We start from the raw sequence: 26,468 nt of genomic DNA, 5'->3' as shown, positions 1-26,468 counted from the left end.
GCCGTGAAGATTCAGACCAGTCGATATAATCCAGAGGAGCAACGAGGAAGACCAGGAACACGACCAATCTATGATTATCACTCCTTCCATGTTTTTCACTTATTCAGCTCTGCTGTTCTTCCAAGAAAATAACAACAAAAAAATGGATTTTTTTGTGTGTGATATTTACTCCACAGGTTAAAAACAGGAAACTGGAAAAAAAGAGAAACATTATGTTAGAGAAAATCTTTACTTTAATGCACCTGTGTAAATCTTCACTTTAACGCACCTGTCTTCCACATGATCCCCATCTTCTGCACCTCAAGATAATTTCATTCTTCAGTTGAAGTGAAGCTGATGAGGCCGAATGGTTTGGCTTCTGTTCAACAGCACATTTCTACCTTTACTCAACCAAGGTTTGATTCATTTCAGCTTGAACTTGCACTATCCTTGGTGACTTCGAGGCTTTGTCCTAAATTGCCAAAACAAAGAAGCTAAACTAAAGAGCATTTTTATCCAGTGGACTTCATGCCTGATGAAACATTGTTTGGTCTCACTCACGTGCACAACTGGTTGTATTTTTTACCTCCTACGACAAAGTCTGCGTTCAGATTAAAGTATCGGCACCCCCAGATTTAATCCGAAACCATTTCAAAAGTGGGAGGGGACAACCTGAGCGCCAAGGACCAACAGGGGGCCACTTTGGTGTGTGTGTGTGTGTGTGTGTGAGAGAGAGAGAGAGAGAGAGAGAGAGAGAGAGAGAGAGAGAGAGAGAGAGAGAGAGAGAGAGAAAGGGAGAAAGAGATAATCAAGTATGTGAGAGAGACAGAAAGAGAGAAAGAACCAAGTAAGCAAAGAGACAGAGTGAGAATGAATGATGGAAAGAGAGAAAGGTAGAGACAAGAGATGTGATGCACATGATGTTGTGTGTGTGTGTGTGTGTGTGTGTGTGTGTGTGTGTGTGTGTGTGTGTGTGTGTGTGTGTAGATGCATGTAGCGGCAGCAAACGGCTACTTGTCAGTGGGAGAGATGCTACTGGAGCACAGAGCGTGTGTGGACGTGACCGATGCAGACGGATGGACACCGCTTCATGCCGCCTCCTGCTGGGGACAGGTGAGAAGTGCGAAATGTGTGAAATTACACAACGACAACACTTTCCAATTGACTGATCACTTTATTATAAAGAAACACTGAACATGATGGAGAGATGAAAGGAAAATCTCAAAGTAGTTTTTTTTTGCTTTATATGGAATTTCACAAGCTTCTGTCTGTTAAAGATGCTGAGGTTTGTGTCCGAGATTTATTTTAGGAGATTTTGCATCTCAGTACACTTTGGTCTGCTGGCAGTCTGAGGACACAACACACAGACACTGGGTTACATTATTGCATTAAACAGTTTATCATATAATGTATCACCTTACCACTAAAAAAAAAAAAAGGTTTCTCGCAGATCTAATTCCTTTTATGACTGCAGTCCTGGTCATTCCAACCTATTTTGTCTGAATAAACCAAAGTTTCACACAGTCCTCATTAGCACTGGCTTTATTTGGTTCTCCCATTGACCAGTACCTGTAATCCAGAGATGAATCTGAATACAGATCAGATTCAGATGTTCCATTTCAGATTCATTGCCTGCTTCATTATCTGACCCCTAGTCAACATACACAATATAGAAAATCTGAGACCTGCACACACTACATGTTTTTTTTTTCCATCACTTGCGATCTGTTGCTTTGTGAACATGGCAGCATCCATATAGGCACATCCCCAGAGATCCCAATTGCAGTGTACCTGATCTACAAATCCCAAAAATAAATGCTCATGCACATTTATCTGCACTATTCTTTATGAAAAAAAAAACAGAAATAGGAGAAAATGTGGAAGAAGTTTTATTTGGAAAGATGCAGGCAACAAATGTTCTATTCCGCATAAAGAACTGGACATGCAGCAAAAAGAAACATCGTCTGAAATGAATAATTCTGTAGGTCTTAAGCCGCCTTCACACTGCACACGACAAACGGACAAGACTGTCGCATTTCGCCCCTAGTGGCAGTCGCCCGGAATGTGCAATATGGTCGTGTAGAAGTCAACATGGGAGAGCAGCTAATTCTCGTGACACCAAAAAATAACCACGAAAATCTTCTCCATTAAGGCGCAACTCTTGCACTAAACGGTGATACTCGCCAAGACTTTTTCTCCGAGTCAGGTAGTGTTTTATCCACACTAATTTGCAATATTTTCTTATACGTCTCCAGTAAAGAAGAGCAAAAGCAAGAGCCTGTATTCTCATTATCATGGTGAATGAATGAATTAATTAATGAAGGAGTAAATACAAACAAGCAATACAACAATAAATTCAGAAAGAAGGTGAATAATTTTTGAGGAAACATTGACACAACATTAAAAATAATACAATATCCATCCATCCATCCATCCATCTTCTACCGCTTATCCGGGGCCGGATCGCGGGGGCAGCAGTCTAAGCAAGGATGCCCAGACTTCCCTCTCCCTAGACACTACCTCCAGCTCTTCTTCTGAGGTGTTCCCAGGCCAGCCGAGAGACATAGTCCCTCCAGCGTGTCCTAGGTCTTCCCCGGGCCTCCTCCCGGTTGGACATGCCCGGAACATGTCCCCAGGAAGGCGTCCAGGAGGCATCCGGAACAGATGCCCAAGCCACCTCAGCTGACTCCTCTCGATGTGGAGGAGCAGCGGCTCTACCCTGAGCTCCTCCCGAGTGACCGAGCTCCCCACCCTATCTCTAAGGGAGTGCTCAGCCACCCTGCGGAGGAAACTCATTTCGGCCGACTGTATCTGGGATCTTGTCCTTTCGGTCATGCCCAAAGCTCATGACCATAGGTGAGGGTAGGAATGTAGATCGACTGGTAAATAGAGAGCTTCGCCTTGCGGCTCAGCTCTTTCTTCACCACAACAGACCGGTATATCGACCGCATCACTGCAGAAGATACACCACCAACCTGAAGGGGACAAGCCACGCTTTTCTGTCTGAGAACCATGGCCTCGGATTTGGAGGTGCTGATTCTCATCCTTGCCACTTCACACTCGGCTGCAAACTGTCCTAGTGTGCGCTGGAGGTCCTGATTTGAGGAAGCCAAGAGGACAACATCATCTGCAAAAAGCGGACTCCCTCCGGCCCCCGACTGCGCCTAGAAATCCTGTGCATATAAATAATGAACAGGACCGGTGACAAAGGGCAGCCCTGCTGGAGTCCAACATGCACTGGGAACAAGTCTGACTTACTGCTGGCTATGTGAACCAAACTCCTGCTCCGGTCATATAGGGACCGGACAGCCCTTAGCAGAGGGCCCCGGACCCCATACTCCCAGAGCACCCCCCACAGGTCACCATGAGGGACACAGTCGAATGCCTTCTCCAGATCCACAAAGCACATGTGGACTGGTTGTGCAAACTCCCCTGAACCCTCCAGCAGCCTGGCGAGGGTATAGAGATGGTCCAGTGTTCCATGACCGGGACAAAACCCGCATTGTTCCTCCTGCATCCGAGGTTCGACTATCGGCCGAATTCTCCTCTCCAGTACCCTGGCATAGACTTTTCCGGGGAGGCTGAGGAGTGTGACCCTCCTGTAGTTGGAACACACCCTCCGGTCCCCCTTCTTAAACAGAGGGGCCACCAGCCCAGTCTGCCAGTCCAGGGGCACTGTCCCCAACCACCACGCGATGTTGCAGAGGCGTGTCAACCAAGACAGCCCCACAACATTCAGAGACTAGAGGTACTCAGGGTGGATCTCATCCACCCCCGGTGCCTTGCCGCTGAGGAGCTTCTCAACTACCTCAGTGACCTCAGCTTGGGGGATCGACGAGTCCACAACTGAGTCCTCAGCCTCTGTTTCCTCAGTGGAAGACATGTCGGTGGGGTTGAGGAGAAACTCGAAGTACTCCATCCACCATCCGAGAATGTCCCCAGTCGAAGTCAGCAGATTCACACTCCCACTGTAAACAGTGTGAGCAGGGCACTGCTCCCCCCTCCTGAGGCCGACCGATAATCCTTCTCCATGGCCTCACCGAACTCCTCCCATACCTGAGTTTTTGCCTCCACAACCACCAGGGCTGAAGCTTGCTTGGCCCTCCAGTACCTATCAGCTGCCCTGGTGTCCTCCGAGCCAACCAGGCTCGATAGGACTCCTTCATAAGCTTGACGGCATCCCTTGCCTCCGGGGTCCACCATCGGCTTCGGGGATTGCCGCCACGACAGGCACAGGAGACCTTACGGCCACAGCTCCGAGCAGCCGCGTCGACAATGGGAGTGGAGAACATGGTCCACTCGAACTCAATGTCTCCAACCTCCCTCGGGATCTGGTTGAAACTCTGCTGGAGGTTGGAGTTGAATATCTCTCTGACAGGAGACTCTGCCAAACGTTCCCAGCAGACCCTCGCAGTACGTTTGGGTCTGCCAAGTCTGTCCAACTTCCTCTCCTGCCATCGGATCCAACTTACCACCAGGTGGTGATCGGTTAACAGCTCTGCCCCTCTCTTTACGCGAGTGTCCAAGACATACGACCGGAGGTCAGATGAAACAACCACAAAGTCGATCATCGACCTCTGACCAAGGGTGTCCTGGAGCCACGTGCACTGATGGACACCTTTATGCTTGAACATGGTGTTCATTATGGACAAACTGTGACTAGCACAGAAGTCCAATAACAGAACACCACTTGGGTTCAAGTCGGGGGAGGGCGTTCCTCACAATCACGCCCCTCCAGGTGTCACTGTGTATAGGTATGAACGCTGCATGTGGACATCGTTCATACCATAAAAGGAAAAATCTTAGAGCTGAACACAGGAAGTGAAGACAATGTTGAAAGGAAATGAGGCAAGTTCTCAACTCAGATGTACAGCAATAAAAATATAATTTATCAATTTAACTGCACCTGTTATTAAGACTTTCTTTTTACAGTAAAGCTGTGAATTGAGTATGTTCAGATGTTATGTCAAAAGACGTTGGGTAAAAATCCAAGCTACACTTTATCATATATTGAAGTCCAAATTAAATCATATATCTTAAAATAAATGATTGAGTTAAGTCAAATTACATTTTAAAATCACAAGTTGTCAAAATAATGCGATCATATTTTGAAAAGACGCGTCACATTGAAAAAACTAATTAGTAAATCCATCCAAATAACAGTTAAAATTGTCAAAAGTCATCCTAAATTTAGTTAGAAATTCAAAATAACGTTCGAGAACTAAGATACAAAATAAAGACGTTTTCACTCCATCTGATCCAGGGATTCTGTAAAAACTGAACAAATTGTCTTTTATTTTATGTGAATAGTTTCTTTCTATTTTCTGAGAGAACACAAAATATATTCTGTGTCTGAAGTTGCAAAAAAGTAAGCATTTTTATTGACTGTACCTGGGTTGCTGCTCCTGATGCTGTTAGCGCCGAGGATAGTTTCTCATCTCCAACTGTTTGTCCTGTCGGCCCTAGAAGCATGGCAGGAGCAATAAAATTGATTAGTATTTACAACCGTTTAAAATCTTACTCATTAAGATAAAACAATTCACGCAGGAACCTTGGGATCAGTATGTCCTGTATTGCTTACTGCAGAAAGATCTCGTATACACACAACTGAAAATACCCTGCATAAGAGCCCTGACCACAGTGGGGTTTATAGAGTGTGTGGTTGCAAAACACCTCATAAAATCATACAGTTTTCGAACCTTTCCACTCTCATGGTGAGACAGTTTAGAGCATGCAGTTACTGTTCACATCTGATGATGACATAAAAAATTAAATGTAATGTAAATGAATGTAAATATTAGGCTTTTGGAACACAACCCCTGTGTGTTGTGACAGTTTTTTTTTTTTTTTAAAGCAAAGCCTGCTTTGCAACTAGAAGAAATGAAATGAAAGAAACTAGGCTTAACTCACATTGCTTGCAGAGTTCAGCACTAATCATTGGAAAGAATATCCATTACATCCCTCTTTGTGTTTTGAGTGGAGAAATATCACCGTATAGAAAAGTTACAGTGTGGGTAGGTTTTGTGGCCAAAGTGTGTCTGTGGAAGTGATTCTGTATGAAGAAAAAAAGGCATTTTCTCTGGAGGAGTTTCACTTTTCTTTTGCACCACTCAGGAGCCACAACCAGACATCTGCTTTAGGATAAGCTTAATATTAAGGACCGAGAAACAGGTACACTGTAGATATGAAAGTTATGAGGCACTGAAGATATGAAACATTCGTGGAAACATTTGTTTATTTTGAGTTTATTAATTTGGTATAAAGGTTCAGTGCATATTTGACTTGGCTGATGTTAGACATGCATCTATACATTTAATATTGAATACAAAAAAAGAAAATTAATGTATTAGTGAACCCACCAAAATATTTTTTGCCATCATTTTGAAAGCTGTAAAAGCCCAATTTGTAGTAGATTATGACAAATAAACAGATTTAAAAAGCCTACAACAAATATGCCACTGCTGGCCAGCAGCTCCTGACTACATTGGCAGTTCTGTTATTACACTTCACAATAGACTAATTCTAGCATTCATTCAAACCCAAGGCTCTGATTTCATTTACAAAATACTCCATGACAGTGGGGTAAGCAGATTAACTGATTGTTGTGCAAAGAAATAATGAATTACACTAAATTAGTAGCTAGTTATTGACCATGAAATCTGGTTAACTTAGTTTGTCTTATTTAGAATCTTCAAGAAATTTTTCAGAAACAGAAAAAACAGTAAAAGCTAATGTCACTGATTTTTGTAACTATTGAAGCAGTGAAATAAAAAAAATGTACAGACACCAATATGTGAAGTCTCATTAAGATATATATATATATATATATATATATATATATATATATATATATATATATATATATATATATATATATATATATATTTGCTACATCTTTTTCTCATGCTTTTTTCTCATGCTTTGGGAAAAAATACTTACAGTGCATCCATAGACAGCTGTGATTACAGTACATTAGGTAAACAAAAGAAGCTAGCTAGCTAACAGCTCCTTAAAAATGGTGTTGAATGTCAAAATCTGGCTAAAGTGCTACTTCTGGCGTCAGAGTAACACTTTATTACACTTTATTATTTATCTGCTTTATTACAGTTTTACATTCATGCAGTTTAGCAATCAGCCAATCATGTGGCTGCATCACAGTGGAGTGCATTAGCTCATGCAGATACAGGTCTTCAGAAGGTATCTTGAAGTAGATGGACTGATTTGAATCCTTCAGAAATGGCTAATTTAGGATTTTCTCAAAGCAATGCTTAATATGGTTGGGGTTGGGGTACTCGAGGATACTCTTGTGAAGTTCATTGGAAATCACTTGCTGACTGATGCTAAGATTAATCTGAAAAGAAATCATAGAACAATGCAAAGTCAGAGTTATGTTATTACATCACTAAGACTTTTATTCTTTTCTTTTTCATCTTACCACAGTTAAGAGAACAACGGTTTCTCACAGATCCATCTCACTTTATCACTGCATGGCCTGTCGTTCCAGAACTCTTTACCTGGGAAACCCCAAATCTCAGCACAGTCCTCATTATCCACATTGTTGGGTTCGTCCGGAGCCCAGAATCTGAAATCCAGAGACTTGGAATCAGTCTGATCTGAATTTTTGACACACTTCAAGCAAATTAGCCAAAATGAATAATACAAGATGAATGAAATAAAACTAGCAAACACAGTTATATGATTCAGTGGCGATCATATAACTGTGTTTGCTAGTTTTATTTCATTCATCATATTTGTGTGTTCATTTAAATAATTTACATAATCTCAGTAGTGAAGCTAGAATACATATGGTTTTTTGACCTGGAGTGTCATTAATTTGCGGCCGATGATTTAAGAATATATACAGTATCTCATAAGTGAATACACCCCTCATATTTTTGTAAATATATTATTAGATCTTTTCATGTGACAACACTAGTTTACACTAGTTATTTTGAGGGGACAGCAAATTTACACCTTTATACAAGGTGTACACTTTACCTTGTAGCAAAGTGTCATTTCTTTATTGTTGTCACATGAAAAGATATAATAAAATATTTACAAAAATGTGAGGGGTCTACTCACTTCTGTGAGATACTACATATATTTTGCAGTGTGTGCTACTTTAGTTTGTGTCATGTAGGATAATCCAGGATAAATAGGGAATGAACTTGAATGTCTCACGTAGTGGTCAATGGCGATCCATCCACCCATTTCCAGGTCCCCTCTGTGTTTCTGTCATTTAAACCAATCCAAGCCCTATCGTTGCCCACCTTCTTAGTAAGGAAATCCTGTAATGATAAAAGTTAATAAAAAAAAAATCAGGCTTATTGTTTTTCTTTTCATTTCAAGCTCTCTAACCTGTTCCTCTTTAGTCTGGATGATCACAAGGTCTGCTTTTTTCGTTTTACAGTTCTGTCTGCTTTCAATCCATTGCTTCTGCTCAGTAGAGATGAAGTAAAGACTGGAACCGAAGTATATCCACCCTTGATTGTTTAGTTCAGCTGGTAAGATAGAGAAAGGATACAGTATATTGTAGATCTCACATTGTTTTAAAACAGACCCACTTCTTAAGGTGATAATTTTTTGTTGTTTATTTTCCTGGATTTCCCCCATTTTATCCCAATTTGGACTCCTGTCAATTCCCAATGTTTGACCAAACTACCCCAAACCCCAAACCAGAGAGAGAGTATGGTCCTCCCACCCCAATTTTCATATGTGTTGTATTTTTTAATAATTGCACTGTCTATGGAGCGTACCTGACTCACATTTCACTGCTGGTTATATATGCTCTATATAATTGTGTATGTGACAAACAAAAATTGTTGAATCTTGTATAGCAGGGCCATCATTTGCAGATCCATTCTCGAGATTTAAACTTGCAAACTCTCCTGCATACTATATTTTGTATGTGGCCCTAGTTCCCAAAATATTAACAAATTTGTGTTACATTACTGTGGCCCTAACCAGGTATTGAATGCATTTGCAGTTTCAGGTTATCAGGGTTTTTTTCTGACTAGCCACACGAATGTAAATATTGTCACCTCCTACAAGTCTTTGCTAAGTCCTGCCAGTTCTTTGTCCACACCACTTGTAGATTCACATTCTTGTAAAATCCCAGCAGCACTTATAATTGTTACCTAGCTCTAGTAATTGTTACTGATTGAGGTTTTTTGGACACATGTGCTTACCTATCTTTGCCAATATGTCCTGAATTTCATCTTTCTCCTTCTGCAACTGGTCTTTCTGGTTTGTCATTCTGCTGTAGTTTGTCTGTAGTTTCTCCATTTCATTAGCCAGTTCTGTACATTTTGCCTGGTCCTGTTCTCTCACCACGGACAGGTTCTTGTAAGTGGTCTGTAACTGGTCTTTCTCGACTCTCAGGTTGTTGTAAGTGGTCTGTAGCTGGTCTTTCTCGACTGTCAGGTTGTTGTAACTGGTCTGTAACTGGCCTTTCTCGACTCTCAGGTTGTTGTAACTGGTCTGTAGCTGGTCTTTCTCGACTCTCAGGTTGTTGTAACTGGTCTGTAACTGGTCTTTCTCGACTCTCAGGTTGTTGTTAGTGCTCTGTAGCTGGTCTTTCTCGACTCTCAGGTTGTTGTAAGTGCTCTGTAGCTGGTCTTTCTCGACTCTCAGGTTGTTGTAACTGGTCTTTAGCTGGTCTTTCTCGACTCTCAGGTTGTTGTAACTGGTCTTTAGCTGGTCTTTCTCCAATCTCAGGTTTTTGTAACTGGTCTGTAACTGGTCTTTCTCGACTGTCAGGTTGTTGTAAATGGTCTGTAACTGGCCTTTCTCGACTCTCAGGTTGTTGTAACTGGTCTGTAGCTGGTCTTTCTCGACTGTCAGGTTGTTGTAACTGGTCTGTAGCTGGTCTTTCTCGACTCTCAGGTTGCTGTAACTGGTCTGTAACTGGTGTTCGTCTCTCTTCAGCGCACTGTAAAGTTGGTCCCTCTCAGTAGTCAGGTTTGCATAGCTGGTCTGGAGTCGGTCTTTCTCAAGAATCAGGTTTCTGTAACGAGTCTGTAAATCAGTGTTTTTTGAAGCCAGTTTGTTGAACTTGACTGACAGCACTGAGACACCAGAAATCAGGAGAACACACAGCAGGGTCAAACACACTGCAGCAAGTCTGTAATATCTGCTCCCTGAAGTATTACCTTAGAAACGAGAACAGGAGACAAAGGAAAACACTTTGTAAGGTCACCTACCTTACTCATCTACAGGTACTTGTTTTTTGGTTTTTGGCTCTGTTTCTGATATGATGATATGCATCTCAAAATATATAGTTTAATGGGATTCAGATAAATTATCTTGTGTTATACCAAGGTCCTGACAGTGAGTACTCCTTCCAGAAATGTTCAATAAACAGGACAAGTTCACTCTTTCATAAAAGAGTGAATTTGTTAAGTTAAAAAAAACACACTGTAATCTGTATTACTCTGTAGACTATTTACAGAAACATTAATGCATTAGAGTGAGCAAATTAATAATAAACATGGGATAAATAAATAGAATAAATTAATCAACATTTCAACCAGCGCAGTCGGATAAGTATATACAGTAAGGGCATAACGTAACAGCATGTATCAGCTTTTCGAAGATCATTTCCAAAATATGCAAAACCAATTTGTCACATTATGTTCGTGTTAATCTCCATAATGATTTTTGCTGTGTGTTAGCTGTATTATACGAGACTTTCCCCTTGTCTGTGTTGGTACCCTACCTGATTTGATGCTCCTGATGCTCTCATTGGCCAGGTCATTTTCATTCTGGCAATCTGTCTCTTCACAAGAATTGAACCTGTTATATGAAACCACATTGAAATTTCTAACTACAGCCTGACTCATGTCCATTCTGCTTTTTGGTGCTGCGCTTATATTGCTGTTCCTTCTCAGGTGGTATACAAGATTAAATAGGGAATCAGAATGCGTATTTAGTAGTTTTATATGAATAACTCTAAATGCGGAAGTCAAGCTGTGGGTACCTTCAAAAATGATGAATTTGCTCAAATCAAAGTTGATGTGAAACCTGATTCCCATGTAAAACATAACTTCTCCTTAGGTCTGATGACACCAGAGTGCTGCAAGATGGTTACTGTAGACAGTTCTGCTGTAACCAGCATGTTGAGTTATGCCATTATATTTGTATTCTCTGAGCTGATGCTTGTCATACTTTTTATTTGTTTTAAATCTCCTTTTGTCCCTTTTTCCGAAAAAAAAAAAAAAATTGTCAAAAATAGAAAAGACCAGTTAGATTTAATGGTACCAGTCGTATAAAATCCAGACATTTAGCTGAATTTCTAGTCGTCCTCTCCTTCTCGATCACCCATTTTCGTTTTGACACTTTTAAAAACATTTCATTGGTAAGGAAGCGTATTGCATTCACTTGAGGAAAAAATCTACTTTGTGTTTCTGAATTAACGACTTAATTATCTCAAAATTATGAGATCATTTTTTTTGAAAAACATTTTTTCCACTCTGTTTTTATGAATTAATGAGTTAATTATCTCAGAATTATAAAATAATCTTCATGAAAAAAATTATTTTGCTCTGTTTTTCTGAATTAACGAGATCCCTTAAACTTGAAAGGCGGGACATGTTTACTTCCATGCAAACCACCTAAAATAGAGCTCCTGGCAGGATTTTGAGGGATCAGGCAGATCAGAATGTTCTTTTCATCTGAACAGGTGCAAAGTCTTGAGGTGTCTGCGCAAAGTTGACGCACTAATAACAATACCATTTATATTACTTAAAGACAGCAGTATCTCCGAATGTCTCAAACCCAATGTAAAATAAAACCGGATTAAACTTGAAAGCCAGGACATGTTTACTTCCATGCAATCCACCTAAAATAGAGCTCCTGGCAGGATTTTGAGGGATCTCATTAATTCAGAAAAACAGAACAATTATTTATTTATTTTTTTTATGAAAAATGATATCATAATTCTGAGATAATTAAGTTGTTAATTCAGAAAAACAGAGCAAATACATTTTATTTAAAGAAAAAAAATCTCTCATACTTTTGAGATAATTAAGTCGTTAATTCAGAAAAACAGAGTAGATTTTTTTTTTCCTCAAGTGAATGCAATACGCTTCCGTACATTAGGGCTTATTCGCACAGGGCTCATTTCAGCCTATTCTTTGTATTTGTAAACCCCTGAATATGAGCGTTCCTGATCGAGATGATAATGGTGGAAAAAACAGAGGAAGTAAACTAGTAGGTAAGAGCAAGAAAGGAGAGAACAGGAAGTGCAAAAAAATAAAGAAAGCCTGTGTAAATGTGTAAGGAGATGAGGTGATTTGGTCAGCTGATGTAACGTGTGTTATGTCATCAGGTAACAGGTAAAATTCAGAAATTAAGGAAAAAATAAGAAAGGAAAGAACCAAATTAATTGTAGGGAATGCTTGTTTAAAAAGACGGGTGTGTATGTGTGTGTGTGTGTGTGTGTAAGAATGGGAATATTTTATTCTGCCAAACGTCTTGTAAAAGGAGAACAGTGTGGAGGAAAAAAGAAGAAAGGGGAAGATCTTCTGCTAAACAGATCTTCTGGTACAGTCACCACTTCTGTTAAACAGAATGTTCTCATGAAGTAAGCAGTAATGAAGCGGAGGTACTAGAACCACCGCGATGTTGATTATTTTCCTGTAACAGCATATTCTTACCTTTTATTTACATTTTTTGATGCATTTTGCCAATTTGTTTTGCCTATTTTCTCCTACATTTAATGTCTGTGTTCATAACGTCAGAGCTACTGCTATAGACACCTTCTAACCAATCAGAATAGAGAATAGAGAATTGATCAGCTCTGTGGTTTACTCAGTGGTGGAAAGATTACTGGATTTTTATACTTAAGTAAGAGTACTGCTACTTAGGAAATAATTCACTTGAGTATGAGCAGAAGTAATAATAACCTTTATTGTCTATAGCGCCTTTAAAAGAACATCTCAAAGCGCTTTACAAAAGCAAAATAAAAACAAGAAAAATACCATACAGACATAATATAAAGATTAAAATTAAAACAACAAAATAGACTATAAAATAAGCACTATGTAAAATTACAAATTAGTCAAATTAAAAGCTACCCTAAAAAAATTAGTTTTAAGTTGAGATTTAAAAGTACCAAGAGATGTTGCTTGCCTTATCTCAGTTGGTAAAGAATTCCAAAGTTTTGGAGCTAGTGAAGAGAAGGCCCTATCTCCCATCGATTTTAAACGAGTTAAATGTACAGTTAAAAGACCAGATTCAGAAGAATGAAGGTCGCGAGATGGAATATATGGAATTAAAAGCTCAGTCAGATCCATGTAAGGCCTTGTAGGTGAGCATCAGAATCTTAAAATCAACCCTAAACCTAATGGGGAGCCAATGCAAGGACTCCAGAACGGGAGTAATGTGATCTTTTAACTTAGTTCTAGTGAGTATTCTAGCCGCTGAATTTTGCACTACCTGTAATTTGTTTAGGGTAGCTTTAGACATACCAGCCAACATGGCATTGCAATAATCAATACGGGAAAACATGAAAGAGTTGATCAGTCTCTCAGCAACAGAAAATGACAGCATTGGATTAAGGTACTGAAAAATTATATGATTCAAGAAAAACTACTCAAGTTACTGCTTTACAAAGTAGTGCCAGTACAAAAGACAGAACTACTAAGTGTTATAACTAACAACATTTATTGAAAAAATAGAATGACTGAAGGCCTTCACAAATAAAGTTGATCACCAGCTTATCTACTGTGGACTGAGGCACTTGTTTAGCTCCTCCTGATATCATCTGAGCAATTCTGCATTGCTTGTTTGAATTACTGGAACATGGAGTCTCCTTTCTCTTCCATATGATTTTTGATGACTTGTCAATGCTATGAATTTTTTTTATACTTAAAGCATTTTTCTCAGTTAAGATAATGATTTACAGGGTAAACAGTAACGCTCATATAATTGCTCTGAGTAATAACTAATAAGTATAACAGGCTGGGTATGCTTAAATTATGCTAGCTGTGTAGTGCTTTCATCCATTTTCATTATAATGTAACGTGTGAGATTTTTAGCCCAACACAAAATTAGCACTTTAGTTTACAGTAATGTGTTTAATTAGTAAAACATATACTTGTTTAACCAGACATATACACTGTTCAATCCATTTTGCACTGTACAGCCCTTATTTAACCATGGTTTATTAACCATGTTTTTTTGGTGTATTGATTACTATTAGCAAAACCATGGTTTTACTACACTAAGCATTTTACACATTTTAACTGTGTGTTTTGAAAACCATGGTTTTTTGGTTTTAACTGTAGTAAAAACATGGTTAATTTTTGTATGGAAGTAAACACTGCCAACATCACACGCAGGTTATATTCAGTTAAATATCATCCACGAGGTTATGTTGGATTTTGTCGTGTCTCTCTTTCATGCAGGGAATAAGTTAATCACTGAAAAAAAAAAACATTTATAAACAAATGACAAAAAACATGTGTTCTGAGCTACTGATTTACTCATATCATTTACATTTGATATACTTAACTAACTTATCCGACATATCGTCGCTGTCGGGCGGAATCCTCATATCTCCAAAACCATTATTTTTCAGGAAATTTTAAAAACGGCGTAACTTATCTGCAATGCACAGGGTTTAGTCCACGTTTAGTTGCAGTGGATTGTCTTGTGCTAAATTCCTTGTCCTCAGATGAGCACCAGAACTAGCGGGGGTCAAGATTTTTTTTCTTTGAGCCCAGTATTTTGAAGACATTTACCTCAGAAGACGTGTTGATTCATTGCGACTCAAGACCCACGCCTCAAAAGAGCGTGTAAGTTGACCAGTACAGAAATATCGACCAAAGTTAAGATGCAGACCCAGTGTACCTAGGTTATCACACCGCACTCTAGCAGAGACTAAATCAGTGCCTTGAAACATTTCCCTGGCAGCGGTGGGATTTGAACCCACGCCTCCAAAGAGACTGGAGCCTAAATCCAGCGCCTTAGACCACTCGGCCACGCTACCTGCAGATGCTCAGGCCTTTACAGTCTTCTGCTATCCACCAAGAAGGGACATTCTGGCATGAACTTGCTTATGTCAACTAACAACAATCTGTGTCCAACCAGCACAGAAATACGGCCCAGAGTTGTGAAAGATGCAGATGCAGTGCTAGCTTATCACACCCCACTCTAAAACAAACTCAGTGAACAGTTAGGAAGCTTAATCAGTGCTCTACTACTGCAGGAGAGCTCACCAGCTCAGGTGTGTACTCTGAGTGTATGTATGAAAACAATAATTAGATCTATTATGTTAATAATTCACATCTTTATAAACTGTAACCTATAAAAAAGCATGTTGATCACAAATCATCACTAGTTCAATCCCAAGTGCAGTTTCAACGATTCAAAACAAAAGCTTCATTACTGTCTCTTTAGTTACAGTCCAGTGTGGCTTTCTGGAAGAAAACTTTGAAGTGCTTCTCCCTTCTGAGAGGTGTATCCTCTATATCGGTTGGAAAAACCACTGTGCCACAGTACCTGCATGTAAACCCTGGCTCAGGAGGGGCCTGTGTACAAAGACTGTAACATGCACACTTTCTAAATCAAATGTGCTTAAGCAGGTCCTAAGTCAGTACAGCCTTGTAAAACACCTAGACCTAGGGATAGATTTGAAAATCACGGGGTCTTTATATGTAGCTTTCTGGCACAATTCCTTTACCAAACAGGCGTTCTTGTCAAGAACACCAAGATCCAAAGCCACAAGGGCTTTGCAAAGTTCATTGGCACCTTCTTAGCCAATGATACAAACATACACCACCTCTCTAGAAGCAACCCAATTGCCAAAACTTGGGATCAAACCAGGGACCTTCAGAGCTTCAGTCTAAAGCTCTCCCAACTGAGCTATTTAGGCAACAGGACACAATGCTGTGAGCATTAACAATGGAACGCGAGTGTGAGCATGTGAGTTTCTTTGGGTCCAGTAACTCTTTTACCCAAGATTCATGTCTAGAGGGCATGGAAGCCACAAACATGGTACAGACTTGTTTTTTAAAACAAGTTTTTTTCATGTTTTTTTAAGACCCCACAATGCTTTGCAAAGTTCATTGACACTCTAGCCTCAGCCTCTTGTTTGAGGTAGGTTTACAAAATTGCTGGTTAGCCTATAATAGCGAACTTAAAGGTAATTGAAAAAAATCTTGTAGGATCATCTTGATTAAAACAAACAGATTTACTACAATTTCTGATGGATTTCTACCCTGCACATTCATCAATCCCATGCACCCAGCAATTCACCTACTGCAGGACTATTAAGGCCTCCATAACATAACACAGATCATTTCTTGAATCCTGCACACAAAACAGTTTCTAAGAATGTCCATCTTGGTGAGTATTTACATAAAGTGTTTACATATTACAAAAAGCTATATTTTAAACTCCATGGTGCTTTGTGTAAGTTACTGTGCAACAATATTTTACTATTGTAAATACAAATACACTGCCCGAGCAGACATTTAGGTGAGATAAAGGTATATTAAAAAAATATAATAAATAAAAAAAATGACAAAAAAACTTTGCGGTACCTTCAAAAGTTTCTCTGACAGCGTTGGGATTTAAAACCCACGCCTTCAAATAGCGTGTAAGTTTACCAGTACAGAAATATCGACCAAAGTTAAGATGCAGACCCAGTGCTACATAGGTTATCATTCCAAACTCTAGCAGAGACAGGACACTAAATCAGGGCCTTGAAACATTTCCCTGGCAGCGGTGGGATTTGAACCCACGCCTCCAAAGAGACTGGAGCCTAAATCCAGCGCCTTAGACCACTCGGCCACGCTACCCGCAGATGCTCAGGCCTTTACAGTCTTTACAATATTTCTTACAGATTTTATACACACATACTGTATATGTTACTTTAAGATCAGAATGTAGTTTGGTTAATATCTAACATTTGCTGAGAGAGACATGTGTACTTTTTTTTTTATAAATACTACTATAAATATATTAAATATATAATTATGATTGGTTCAGCTTTTCCTAAGAGAGAGACAGAAAGGATTAGAAACCTTACAAACCATTTGCAATTCTTATCGTATAAGAAAAAGGATTTCCTGTCACTGTGGGCACCAGAGCACAGTAGTATAGAGCAAAGTCTGATAGAGCAGCAGAGGTGATGAACAGATCGACTTCTTTTTTTATTTTCATCAACTTCAGGAGACAGACGTGGGACTAGGTTATGTGTAAGTCCATGTGGATAAATGTAAATAAGGGACTCTGGTTTAGATTTTAAATATTGTCTGTACCAGTGCAGATTCTCTACAGTACCACTGAAGTCTGAAGTCAGAGTAACCTCATCACCTTCATCTACAACTTTGAGTGAAAAGTGGCTCTATTGAATCTGCCATGGAGTTACCTGTAATAGAGAAGAGAACATATTATTGTAAGCCTTTACATGATCAAGACAAGGTTGCATAACTCAGACTGATTATTTAAAGATTAATGACTCAATATTATTTACTATTATCACTATTGTTTCTTAGTGATAGCCATCCTGCTTAGCCGCCTGTAGTTCAGTCAGGAGACCGCCTAACTCTCTTAACTTGATAAAGTCTTTATTAATGTTGAGGATATGCCGCGAAGCTCTCCCATGGAGTGAAAAGAGGTGGACAGTTGAAGTGTCCAATGGAGTTAAGAGATTTGCGCTGAAGCTATTTTCAAGACTTTAGATTGGTTAATAACTTGTAAAAATAACAGACCCACGTGGGGACTGTCCAATAGCATCGATATGTGAAAAAATATGAAATTGAAAAAATTTGGACATACGAGGTTTCCACCCGACAGCGACGACTTAATCTTGCCAAATTGCTTGTAACTTACACTTACCTCAATGTGTTTGCGTAAGTTAGATGAGGAGTTATGAAATGCGGATATTTCCACATGCTTTGGAAGACTGAGCTTTCAGCTCATCGTGATGCTTTGCCCCTTTCTGCTTTGGTAGCTGAATATCCGTGAAAGATGAGGCCAGGGATGCTCATCACCGCCATCATCATCACCACCACGACGGGAGCTGTCGGTCTCATCTGCAGCCATAGCCATTTCGCTGTATTTTCACTGAATCCATGCAAAGTGGCACCAGAACGCTAGCGCGTTTATTGGCTCATGAATCTTACTGCACATTATAGTGTTGAAACATGCATGGATGATTTTTTTTTGTACTTTGTACTTTTGGGGGGAAATAAATGTCTAAATAAAATAAAAGCGAAGTTGAATACATCCTTTTTAAATGACTCATGTAAAAGTATCAGAATTTAATTATACTCAAACAAGTAGAAAAAATGAAAAAATGTTCTCAAGTACTGTAACAAAAGTATTCGTAACTAGTTACTTTCCACCCCTGTGTTTTAGTTAATGATTGGTGTGCAGCATTAAATGACCTGATGTGTGTGTTTCTCATTATGACATGTTTGTCTTGTTTCAGCTGCAAATGGTTGAGCTGTTGGTGGCTCACGGCGCTGATCTAAACGCCAAGTCTCTCCTGGATGAAACTCCTCTAGGTGAGTAAGACATTGTTCTGTTAATGTTATGTTATGTTGAATAAATCATTTTTCAGCCAAATCACACAGGGATCTGTGGTCAAGTCATGATTAGGTTCTATATTAATGCACAATTTAGGATTGAAAATGTGCTTCCTATGTATTTGGATTAACTTCCTGATAACTTCCTGCGCCATGTAGGAAATTATAGCTCACATAATACTCAAACTAAGCGCACACACAATACACACAGTATTGCACTACATAGCCTCTCCTCTTCATGCTTATACAATGTGTACAGTGTTAGGCTGAATCTTTGTGTGTGCATAGATGTGTGTGGATGAGGGGGTGAGGGCAAAGTTGCTGGAGCTAAAACACAAACATGAGGCCATCATGATGAACCAGGACAAACACAAAGGCTCACTGCAGAGACGAGCATCCAGCGCCAGCAGCCGAGGGTCAGTGTGCGAATGAGTGTGTGATAGAAAGAGAGAGTGAGACCATGTATGTGAGTGCATCGGAGAGAGAGAATATTTTTGGTTATGAACACAGTGAAGATTCTGCACTGAAATGTGTGTGTGTGTGTGTGTGTGTGTGTATGTGTGTGTGTGTGTGTGTGTGTGTGTGTGTGAGCAGTAAGGTGGTGAGGAGAACGAGTGTGAATGAGCGCAGAAGTTTGTACAGGCGAGAGCACCATAAGGAGGCCATGGTATGGCAGGACAGAGGGAGACAGGACAGACAGATGGAGGATGAGGACGAAGACAGACAGACGGACGCCGAGCTCAAACACATGGTGAGAAAACATAGATACACAAAACACATTTAAGTGTACTTAAATACATGCACAAGTTCAAACCCAGCACCCCTGATCCAGTCCCTCCAGGATTACACCATTTTGCAACCACAGAAATTAACTCAAAATAAAAAAAAACACCTCATTTTCCACATTCGGCCAAATCCCTCTTCCATTCAGGGACTTTCTCTGAGAGCTGTGTTCATGTGTCTCACTGGGAGGAGTTTAAATGAAGAATCCTGTGCTTTCACCAATTCTAATGATGTTTAAAACAACAACAAAACACAAAGAAGTCTTTGACTCAGGGGAGAATGTAGATTGAAATATAACAAGCTCCATAACAAAAAACGTCAACCATCTATCATTTTTGCACTTTTTGCCAAAAACATGTACAGGACTATTCAATGAAATCTACAAAGTACAGGGAATTAGGATGTCAGTGGTGGTGGTGTTATTACTGTAAGGTGGAGTTTGTGGTCCATTTTTCCTACAACTGACTCTGATCTTTATTCTGATCCACGATTATTTCAGTATGAGTTTACTGACCCCATGAACCCATGATGTGGTTGGGTCTCGTCTCATTCAGGTCATGTGCACTGACTGATGATTTTTGGGTATAACTCGCATACCGTCTGTAAGGTGGATGATGAGTGAAGATTGAGTTGTCTCAGAAAATGTATTATTTAATCATATCATATGTCTTTGTTTGTTCAGAATGTACATCAATCATTACAGTTAGATTCAAATATACAAAGTTTCATCTTCATAGCAAGTCTCCGGTGTGTGTTATTAAGGGAACGGTCTTTAAAAGGGGGTGTGGCCATGACATTATGCTAATTAGGCAGCCGACTGCTTGTGTCATTATGATGATGTCAGAGATGATTAGTTTTGTCAGTAAGGTGATCTGTAAGACAACAGGAGTGTCAAACCTTAAAGAAATTAATAATGAGGCTTGGTATTTAAGATTGTCTTTAACACGATTGGCTGTTCCCTCTTGTTATAGATGACAACGTCCAGGACGCCCATTCACACTATCCCGATAATGACAGAGGAGTAGAAAATGGAGACTGCGTTTTATTTAACTTTTATTTGAATAAAAAAGTTTTATTTAACTTTTACAGAATTTTATGCGGGCCGTCACTGTAAGGCAATTTCATATCTTGCACTCGTTATCATAACTTCCTGTTGTATTTTTGTTTACTTCACCACACTTTCCTGTCAGAGAAGAGAGAAGACCGAGCTCCAGCACTTTATTACTGACATCTCGACATTCCATGAACATTCCATGAACACCTGCATTCGAGTCATTAGTCTTATTAATTATATGTCCTAATGGCTCCCTAGTGCACTTCACAGGGTACAGAAGCCGTTATTCTTCTTATAATACCATATACTGTGTAGGGTGTTAAGAGCTAAATCCAATATGGTTCCCTAATATACATATAGTGCGACATGTAGGGCGCAGAATCCAGTGTCGAACCTTACCTTACAAAAGGGATAGGGAGAGAATTCTCATATTCTTCCGTATTGGATAACTTGTGCACTACATAGTGTGCAGAGTCTGTTAGTTCATGCCCTATCGAGTGCACTTTCATATTTTTAGCTGAATTGTTCAACCATTGGCAGTTAAATTATGAAAGAAATTCTCTCTTTTCTTAAGAGATTTATGTATAGAGAAGTATAAAATATGAAGATTGAGGAATGAAGCTGAAAACTAAAACGTGTATTTTGAAGACTAGAACAAATCTATTGCTCAGGCTTTTACTGCACAAAGAAGCCACCAGGATGGCGGCAAATATTTAAGACAAATTAGTCGAAAATATTTTTGTAGATATTATTTTTAGATGGCAAAACCTTTTTTAGCTTCATTTCGTTACCGGTGGAAAGACCAGCGGACTTCCTGGAGTCAGTTTAGGGAGTGAGAACTTTTCCCCCAGTGTACAAACACAGCTAGTTTCTGTAAGCAGGATGTTTAGTCATGTGCTGATTATTGCATTTTCTTATCATGTTATTTAGAAGTGGAAACTCCAGAACTTTAATTCTGTCAAACACAACCACACCCATTCAGCGCTCTAGATCCAGCCCATTACCCACACCCACTCAGCGCTCTAGATCCAGCCCATTACCCATGCCCACTCAGCGCTCTAGATCCAGCCCATTACCCATGCCCACTCAGCGCTCTAGATCCAGCCCATTACCCATGCCCACTCAGCGCTCTAGATCCAGCCCATTACCCATGCCCACTCAGCGCTCTAGATCCAGCCCATTACCCATGCCCACTCAGCGCTCTAGATCCAGCCCATTACCCATGCCCACTCAGCGCTCTAGATCCAGCCCATTACCCATGCCCACTCAGCACTCTAGATCCAGCCCATTACCCATGCCCACTCAGCACTCTAGATCCAGCCCATTACCCATGCAAACTCAGTGCTCTAGATCCAGCCCATTACCCATGCCCACTCAGCGCTCTAGATCCAGCCCATTACAAGCCCACTCAGCTCTCTAGAGTCAGCCCCTGAACCATGTTCACTCAGCGCTCTAGATCCCTCTTAAAGCTTCCTTTTTAACGATTAAAATTGTCTTTATTTGAAATAAGAAATAAGAGTGTGTAAAACATTTGTCTGTGTGGAAAAGTGCTTCAGTTGTCCTTAAGAATAAAGTAAAATGACAGAATAAAGTAAAATGACTTTGTTTTTGGTTGTTAAAAAAAAAAAAGCAGCAACAGAACCAGGATCTCCACATTGATGAAGATTCTAAAAATATGAAAAAAAAAAAAAAAAAATGCTCTAAAAGACTGAGTTAGTGAAATTTTTCTACTGATATTTAAATCCTGTATTTTCTTTTATTCAATATCTAATATTTCAGTCACTTTTTAGTTTACAATTTATTTAAAAGCATATTTAGAAATAGTTCAATTGTTGTTGTTTTTTTTCCAGAGACTCAGATGAGCACATGCACACACTCTCTCTCTCTCTCACACACATGCACACTCTCTCTCTCTCTCTCTCTCTCTCTCTCACACACACACACACACACACACACACACACACACACACACACCCTCTCAGACTCGCACATGGCTCTGTCCTCAGCTCCTCACCGTCACCCTGACCTTGGACCCTAAAATGGTTTTGAGGGGTTTGAGGTGGGAGGAGCATTCAATGGCTTTCTGCACTCTTTGAGGTCACAGAGGTCAAAGGTCATTCCACCCAGCTGAAGGTGGTGTCTGTTCCTCGGACAGGGACTGTCTTTGACTTTGTGTGACTTTCAGTGTGTTCATCACAGAGTGTAGTGTGAGTATGTGATCATTAACACCGGGCTAATGGGTTTGTGTGTGAACCAGTTTCTGACACTATGCATGTTCAGATCTTTGTCTAATTAGCATTAGCATTATTTAACAAAAAGGTTTGTGTGAATGTTTTTGTTATTTCTGTGTGTTGCAGTTTGTTTAAAAGGAACTTTTAACTATACAGGAGTTTTAGCTCCACACTGCTTTTGACCTTCTTGACTTTCCTTTCTTTCTTCTGTCCTCACTTCCTTCATAAACACCATGTTTGGTCGTCATATCCTGTGCTTGGTTGGTGTAATTCTGTATATTATCTACATTTCTGTGTTTCCGTTTTAAACTGGTTTAAGTTGACCGTTTCAGTATATGTTTTTCAGTCAGGTCCTGATCCTCAGCGTTGTTGCTTTGAGTCATGATACTGACCTTGCTAATGTTGTAGAACTACTTTGTGTCTTGTTGCTTTCGGACAGTTTTTGAAGGGACTCAGATTGATGTTGAGATCAGAGCTCTGTAGGGAAACACCATCACTTCCAGGACTCAATGGCTATGATTGGGGACGTTGTCCTGCCTCCTGTCCTGGATAAGTATCTGTTTTTCTGAGCATCGAGGACAGCATTAATCATAACCAGATCTCCAAATCCATTTGCAGAAATGCAGCACCGAACTTGCAATAAACCTTCACCATACTTTATTGTTATGCTTTCCAGACCTTTGGTGAACAACCTGCTTGCTGCTACAGCTACAGTAAATACTTCCCTTTTTCTGTAGCACAGTTCCTATATTTTTGTGCATAGTTGAGCCTCTTATCCTTGTTCCCAAATCAGAGATGTGGCTTTTTGGCCTCAATTCTTTCATGAACGTCACTTCTGGCCAGACGTCTTAAGACAGTAGATTTGTGTACCTGGGTCCCACTGGTTTCTGCCAGTTCTTTGCTGATGGCGCTGCAGGACAGGGCAGGACTCAGCCCACCAACATTTGCCAAAACATCTTGAAGTGCACACGTTAAAACCTAGTCAGCTTTTTAATATCTGCCTTTAAGGTCTCCCTTGCTGTTGTTGTAGAACTACTTTGTGTCTTGTTGATGTGCTCAGGCTTGCCATGATGTATGAGCTGTGACATGAAACCATCTTCCACCAACTCACCTTAGTAGCAGAGTTCGTCTCTTTTGCAAGGTTTAAGCTCCTTCACAGCTGTTCCTGTTTCAGATAATGACTCTGTTTCAAGCTACATATGAAACTGATGAGCATTAGCACCAAGTAACAACAAAGCTCTTGATTTATGGTTTTCTGTAAGAACTAAAACAAATCTCTTATAGTAAAATAATCAGTGCCAGTGCTGTGGTGCAGCCCATTGCAACGTCGTTTCCTTCCAGGACTCATTATTTTTCTGTCTTGAAGTAAAAGTACATGCTTCGGCATTATTCAGCATTAACATTATCTTGAGATGTACAGCCTCATGACTCAACATTCGACTGTTAAAGCACATGCTAACGGTTCGTACAGTCTGGAAACTCTAGTGGTTTCAGTTGTTCCTGAAGAAGCTTCAGCTGGTCAGAGTGTGTTCTTGCAGGATTGGTGTGTGATTTCTTTGAACATGTGCGATCGTAGAAACTCTATACTCTACCCTGGAAGTGTACGGTGTGTGCTAGCTAGGTTTAAAAATATCCAGACCAGCATGTGCTTCAACTCGCTGCCAAATATCACGGAAGCTCAACGGCATGGCTTCGGGAGTCTTGGACATGTCTGAGCTTTTCCTGTTTTTTTTTTTTCTTGACTTTTTACAAATACCACGCCTTTTTCAAGTGTGTGCTGTGCTTCACAACTCCTCAAGTTAAAGATGCTCTCACAAAGCAAATGTCGTTCCACTCCGGTGTTGTTTTGATGGTCTTTAAGGTAGGAAAAGTGTTTCTATAAGCTATTTATATGGACCCTTGTAGTAAAATGTGAAAATGAAGCGCTCATGTTACAAAAGCAGGCTGAGCGACCCGTACACACACCCACACACTTGTATAAGGATTTATGTCTAAATTGAGCTGGTTGAAGTACAGAGCACTCAGATTAATGACAATGATAAATACATTTTCAGTAAATTGTCTGAAATGCTACATGTATGAAGTGTTAACCACAGACGTCCGTACTCTGACAGCCACTGACAGACTCCACGTTGCTGTGAAGGATTTAATGAGTGATGAATGAACATTTAAACTTGCTATCTGAAAAGAAACTTTAGCTGTTTGTGTTTTCAGTGCAATATAGCGATAGTTTTCTTTGCTTTCTGAATAGAAATTGAGTGCAGTTTAGTTTCTAGTAGTAGCTTAATCCATTTTTATTTCTATTTATGCTATCATTAGATTAAAACTTTTTTTTTAATCCAATGTGATTTATTCGTTAAAATTCAGAAACATGAATTTAGGAACATTAACTGGAACTAACTATTTTGACTGACAAATTTAATGTTGATGTAATGTAATTATTTACAGTGTGGTGTTTTTTTTTTGTTTTGTTTTTTTTTGGCTAATAACCAACTAGCTGCTGTAGATTGTTTGGTTCTGCCGTGTTTACCTGAAGAATTATTTTGTCATACACTGTCACTTCCTGTCAGAGGGACTACAGCTGTGTATAAAGCCACTACAAACAATGGCGAATCATGTAAAGGTGTTGACGCTGGACACCATGAACCCGAACGTGAAGAAGGTGGAGTATGCAGTGCGCGGGCCTATAGTGCAGAGAGCCGTGCAGATCGAAATGGAACTTCAACAGGTTTGAATGGATTTGTTAAACTGTGTTCACATGCAGCTATAGGGCGTGAGTGTTGGGACACCCCAAAGAGTAATGCTGATGTTTACATGACCTGTACAGAGCATAGGGTGTGAGGATTGGGACACGCCCAAAGTGTAGTAATGCTGATGTTTACATGTTCTATATATCGAATAGGGCCTGAGGTTTGTGACACGCCCAAAGTGGAGTAATGCTGATGTTTATATGGCCTATATAGAGCATAGGGTGTGAGGATTGGGACACACCGAAAGTGTAGCAATGCTGATGTTTACATGTCCTATATATTAGATAGGGCCTGAGGATTGGGAAACACCCACAGAATGATGCCAATGTAGTGAGCAGGATGTGTGTAATACTGTTTTTCCCCTTGTGCAGGGAGTAAAGAAGCCTTTCACTGAAGTGATTAGGGCAAATATTGGAGACTGTCATGCCATGGGCCAGAAACCCATCACCTTTTTCAGACAGGTTGGTGTCAAACAGGAGATTTACTGAGTCATTAGCTGATCATGTGTGTGTGACACTAACATCTATATAAATAGAAAATATTCAATTGAATTCAGTTGAATAAATGGCTGATGGTGTGTGTGTGTGTTTCAGGTGTTGGCCATCTGCTCTTATCCCGATCTTCTGGATGATGACAGATTTCCAGAAGATGTGAAAAGTCGAGCTCGACGGATCCTTCAGGCCTGCAGTGGAGGGAGTTTGGGTGAAGCCTCACGCTGCAACAGTCCTCATTTTACTTTTCTTCCAATCTATTTAAAGCAAGCATAAAGAAAGTGTAAACAGAAGCTGAGATTTTCAAAACCGACTTCTGAGCTAGTGTGTTAGCTAATGCTAGGTACACTAAAAACTTATCTTTTTTTTAAATGTAATATTTCTGATCCGTTGACAGAGCCGATCGGCCCTATACGCTCACTACGCAAGTTGCGTAGGGCCCAGCAAATTATGCAAGGCCCCGCCTCCCCTTGCCACCTTTTACAGCGAGTGTTAATGTTTACTGTGTAGATGACAATATGAAGCGGAGCTATCGATCAGGCCATGAAAAGAGAGAAAAGAAACAAAATGAGAGTGAAATGTGAGGACAGCAATCAGGTAAACTTGTGTTCTCTTCAAGTTTGTTGTCAGCAAGAGCAAAT

The 26,468-nt window shown here is 40.0% G+C and overlaps 1 protein-coding gene and 3 non-coding genes across 8 annotated transcripts in view; 1 reads left to right on the top strand and 3 right to left on the bottom strand.

Annotated features, from left to right (window-relative positions):
- si:ch211-217a12.1 (alanine aminotransferase 2-like) overlaps window positions 1-26,468 on the top strand; it is a 51,752-nt gene that overhangs the window by 13,069 nt on the left and 12,215 nt on the right. For 3 of the 5 annotated variants that reach the window (XM_047817361.1, XM_047817360.1, XM_047817362.1), the window contains exons 5-10: window positions 967-1,092; window positions 18,422-18,500; window positions 18,808-18,934; window positions 19,113-19,269; window positions 25,708-25,797; window positions 25,930-26,038. In XM_047817361.1, coding sequence (XP_047673317.1) covers window positions 967-1,092; window positions 18,422-18,500; window positions 18,808-18,934; window positions 19,113-19,269; window positions 25,708-25,797; window positions 25,930-26,038 — 688 coding nt within the window. Of the gene's footprint in view, window positions 1-966; window positions 1,093-18,421; window positions 18,501-18,807; window positions 18,935-19,112; window positions 19,270-24,357; window positions 24,448-25,083; window positions 25,315-25,707; window positions 25,798-25,929; window positions 26,039-26,468 lie in introns of those variants that run through there. The other 2 variants (XM_047817363.1, XM_027176934.2) reach the window with 1 other exon arrangement.
- Window positions 14,890-14,971, bottom strand: trnal-uag. The gene has a single exon. It is a non-coding gene; the product is annotated as a tRNA-Leu (tRNA).
- Window positions 15,784-15,856, bottom strand: trnaf-gaa. The gene has a single exon. It is a non-coding gene; the product is annotated as a tRNA-Phe (tRNA).
- On the bottom strand, window positions 16,703-16,784 carry trnal-uag. Its single transcript has one exon. It is a non-coding gene; the product is annotated as a tRNA-Leu (tRNA).

Source organism: Tachysurus fulvidraco, chromosome 8, assembly GCF_022655615.1.
Source record: "Tachysurus fulvidraco isolate hzauxx_2018 chromosome 8, HZAU_PFXX_2.0, whole genome shotgun sequence".
Taxonomy (NCBI): Eukaryota; Metazoa; Chordata; class Actinopteri; order Siluriformes; family Bagridae; genus Tachysurus; species Tachysurus fulvidraco.
The sequence above is the reverse complement of the archived record's forward strand: the minus strand, read 5'-3'. Positions and strand labels throughout refer to the sequence as shown.